Here is a 3,975-nt window from a genome sequence, read left to right as displayed (position 1 = left end):
GATTAATCGTAAGAATAATCGATAGATTACTCGATTACTAAAATATCCCTATCAAACATTAAGCCGCTCTGTGTAAGATGCAGCGACCGGCTGCTAATGAGGCAATGAAGCTTCAAACTGCTTTGCCATGTAGAGACCAAGCAGGCTGTGGATCTAAGCAACACTTCTGGTGTTGTCCCATCACTCCCAGATGGGACCGACTTGTTGCAGAGAAACAAGCTCAGGGCTCCCATTAGTCATTATTGAGAGTTAAAATTAACGAAAATAAAATGTTTGTTTTGTGGCACATCTGTATCTTATTTTGAAGGGATATGTAAATGTTACCATAGCAACCAGAGTCAGAGCGTTTGGGCAGTGGTCGAGAGGAGACGAGTAGAGCTTGTGAGTCTCAAGTCTGGTTTAGACAAAGATTTAAGAGTTGTTGCCCCATATGGGGGAAAAGAGGGCTGACATATGGGTCCCATATGGGTTTGTCCATGTAGGGCCACAGCCTATGTGGGCCCTAAATGGGCAAACCCATGTCAGCCCTCCTTTTCCCCATATGGGGCCCACCTGGGCATGCTGGCAGGGGAGCTGATAACTTGGCATACAGGAATTTAGAGTGACCAAACATGGATGATGTAGAAGCAATAGTAGTTTATGGACACATTGAGATAAGACAGGAGCAGCAGCTCCATTTGCTGCACCATTTGGAGGTGACCGTTTTTTTCATAGTTAACATTTAACTGAACAAAAATATTTAATAATTACCTTTACATATAAACATTTCCACATCATCTCTAATAGCCACCAGACTCAGTTGCGCGATACGTCAGCTGTTTGGGATTCCCCTCTGTTCTTACATCACCGCGCTGATTGGCTACCTGTCACATTCAACAGGTTGTATTCTTGTTCCCAGTCAGGGAAAACCACAGAGGCTGCGATAAAAAGGCCAAGACAACCCAAATTGGGCATATTCAGGATTTAGCGGGAACACCAACAAGCCTTATCCGACGGTTCCCACTCAGGTCGCAGCAAAATTTAAAAGTCGTGACCAGTCTGCGCTAATAAAAAGGTGCCACTGCTCTAATGCACAGAAATGGCACAAGTTACTTCAGGTATAAAATGCTGCATCCATCAAACACGACTTAAAAGAAATTTGACTTTGCAGTTTAACACCTTTAAACTGGGCGTCTGTCTCCAAGTCTTGTTCTTCCTGACTCCCTGCATTCAGCACAACAATGTCATTTACATCTGTTCTTAGGAGTGTTGGACTAAAACAGTTTGCATGATGAACTGATACATAACTTATGCTTCCATCAAATATGACCAGTCACCCAGATCCTAAGACAAAGTAGCTCCAAATCAAATCGTCACTTTTCTGGGGTGATTTTACCCCAGATATGATGCACAACTTCCAGAAATACTTTTGTCTCTTCAGTTTGTCTGTCGTATATTTTCCCCAAACGATCCTAGAGATCAGGATAATTCTGGCTTGAAACCACCATTTGTTTTTAACTCCCATTTCATGACCTGAAAAACAAAAAGTGCAACAAAGTTATTTTTTTGTAAGTGGGCTTGCAGGAGTTCTTATCTCCACCTTGCATGCGGTCTGCATTCATGAAAGGGATCCTAGTGGAGATCGAGATGGCAAACCTTGCTCCTCAAAGGAGAAGTGTTTTGAATGACAAAACACTTTAACAGGTTTTTACAAGCTTAGTCACTTCTGCATGGCAACATGCAACTGTGTACCCCGAGGCTGCAGTTCATGTTTTCAAAATACAAAAACTGGAGACGGTAAAATGAGGGACTGTAAAAACAGATGTAAATCTCCATGTTCAGATTATTTCTCAAAAGGTCTGGAAACTGGGTCTTTAGCAAGTCTATTAATGACTGTCTGATCAATGTGGTTTTTAATATATGCAAATGATTTATTAAAGTGCGATTTAGTAATTTACCATAAACATGATGGTAAAAAAAAAACAGAAAATCTTGCAGGCAGACAAAGAGATGATCTGGCAAAGTTAACCTGTTTGTTGATGTTTTAAGAAAAGATGGATAGTAAAATCACTTCCATCCGTTTTAGAGAACCTGATCCAGAAAGGCATCAACATTTCATGCCCTTTCCAGTTTTTAAAACCTTATTTTGCTAAATTTAGATTTTTTTTTAAATTGAATTCTGCAGCTAAACTTTCAAAACAAATGTCAACTAGTTTTTGTGTGACAAAGTTGATTTCTGCAAGGGGATAAAGTTGTTCACACTAACTTGGGAGGGAGCTGATCCACATTTCTGGAGAGACAAAGACTTCGGAAATAGGAGCCGGCTGCAGGATGGGTTCGGGCAGAGGGGCGGGGGGCAGCTCATCCATGTTTGTGGGAGGCATCTTTACATCTGTGGGCTCCTCTATGGGCCAGACCTCATTCGAAGGTGGACAGCTGGGAGGCTGGATGGAAGAACGAGAACCCATCGCAGACCACATGAGTGGAGAAGGACTGGTGCCTAAAAGAGGAAAGATGAGTTTGTTTTCCATCAATTCCTCCTCGTATTTGCAACAATATAAGGGTGTAAACAATCACCATTGGATGGATATGGAGGAAGAGAATCTGGTGTGTCGGGATCCTCTCCAAAATCCTCATCGTAGGGAGTATGTGATCCTGCATCTGAAGGAGCTGCTATCAAGAAAACAAAAATGTTGAAAGATGGAAAAACAATGAAAATCCCTAAAACATCTGAAGAACTTTGTACTTTGGTCACTGTAAGGTTGTGGGATGTCGCAGACATCGTACACCTTAAAGGGATTCATGGGGACTTCCTTGGTGCCGTCATAGACCAGTTTGAATTCCCGGCTTTTGTTCAGGGCGCACCGAAGCTGGGCTTTCCACTTGGGGGGATCAGGTTCATCAACTCCCTCCTGAAACTTCCCGGTCTCCACAGCCCACGCCTGGACGAAGCAGTCACAGAAACAAGATCAATTACTTTTTTATATGTTCCAGAACGTCTCATTATTGTTCTGAATATTTACCGATTGGTGTTGCATTGATCACAATAAGTGCAAAAAGCAGAAGACGTGCAACAAAATAAACGCAAGGGTTGGAAAAGTTGTGTTTCAACTGAATTAAAGACTTGTAATAAATATGACATTTTAAATGATCTAAGCTGAATAAAAAAATCTGCATGATCAGACATGAAAATGATCCTGTCTGATCACTTTAACCAGGCTATATTCTGGGCTCAGGTACTATCAAAATCAAATCTTATAAAACAAATGTTTTTTTAAATATACTTCAATATTTGGTAGCGACAGATGCTGACAATTGATTGTTAGAGACACATTTAATTTAAGTCACCGTTTTATTTATCACAACTTTCAGAAAAATACAGCTCAAGTTCATTTACAGAAAATATTTCACAATGTACAAAACGCAAAAAAATAGACGCAGGATATGATTGTTGCCGTTTTTTTACGGAGCCCCAAAGGGGTCAAGGAGAAAAAAAAAAAGAAATCCCGACTTATTTTCTCGAGATCCCGCGAAATGGACGACTAGCACCATTTACTGCGGCCCTATGGAAGATATAATGCAAAGAGACAAAAGTAATTTCTCCGTCTGCCACGCTTGGGGATCCTTTTACACCAAGCGCACATATTTTTTCACACGAAGTTCATGCTCTCTGCATTTAGCGTACATCCATCGGTAACCGTGTAGCTGTCCAGGGTTCTGCAGCTGGTTATGAATAAATTCAACCAAAACTAAGTCGGAATAGGACTTGCACCGAATGAGTCCCCGCGCACTGAAAACCCTCTTCAGATGCCTCACTTATACAAAAACCATGTCTGATGTCAAGGACTGATTTGATGCCTTTATGCTCAAGCTCGAAATAAAAATCTATACATCTATAGAGTGTCCTCCATCACTGTGATTATATCGTTATGTACCGATCCTGATACGGATAAAGTTTCTCGGCGTCTCGAGAAAAGTCGGGATCTCTTAAGCAAA

The 3,975-nt window shown here is 41.2% G+C and overlaps 1 protein-coding gene across 1 annotated transcript in view; it reads right to left on the bottom strand.

Annotated features, from left to right (window-relative positions):
* The window catches only part of LOC103132520 (interferon regulatory factor 6-like), a 16,716-nt gene that overhangs the window by 3,697 nt on the left and 9,044 nt on the right, over positions 1 to 3,975 (bottom strand). Inside the window, exon 7 of the mRNA XM_016667436.1 lies at positions 2,246 to 2,284. Within this exon, the coding sequence (XP_016522922.1) occupies positions 2,246 to 2,284 (39 nt within the window). The remainder of the gene's footprint in view (positions 1 to 2,245; positions 2,285 to 3,975) is intronic.

Source organism: Poecilia formosa, unplaced genomic scaffold (genome assembly GCF_000485575.1).
Source record: "Poecilia formosa unplaced genomic scaffold, Poecilia_formosa-5.1.2 Scaffold1103, whole genome shotgun sequence".
Lineage (NCBI taxonomy): Eukaryota > Metazoa > Chordata > Actinopteri > Cyprinodontiformes > Poeciliidae > Poecilia > Poecilia formosa.
Note: the sequence above shows the minus strand (reverse complement) of the source record. Positions and strands in the feature narration are given on the sequence as shown.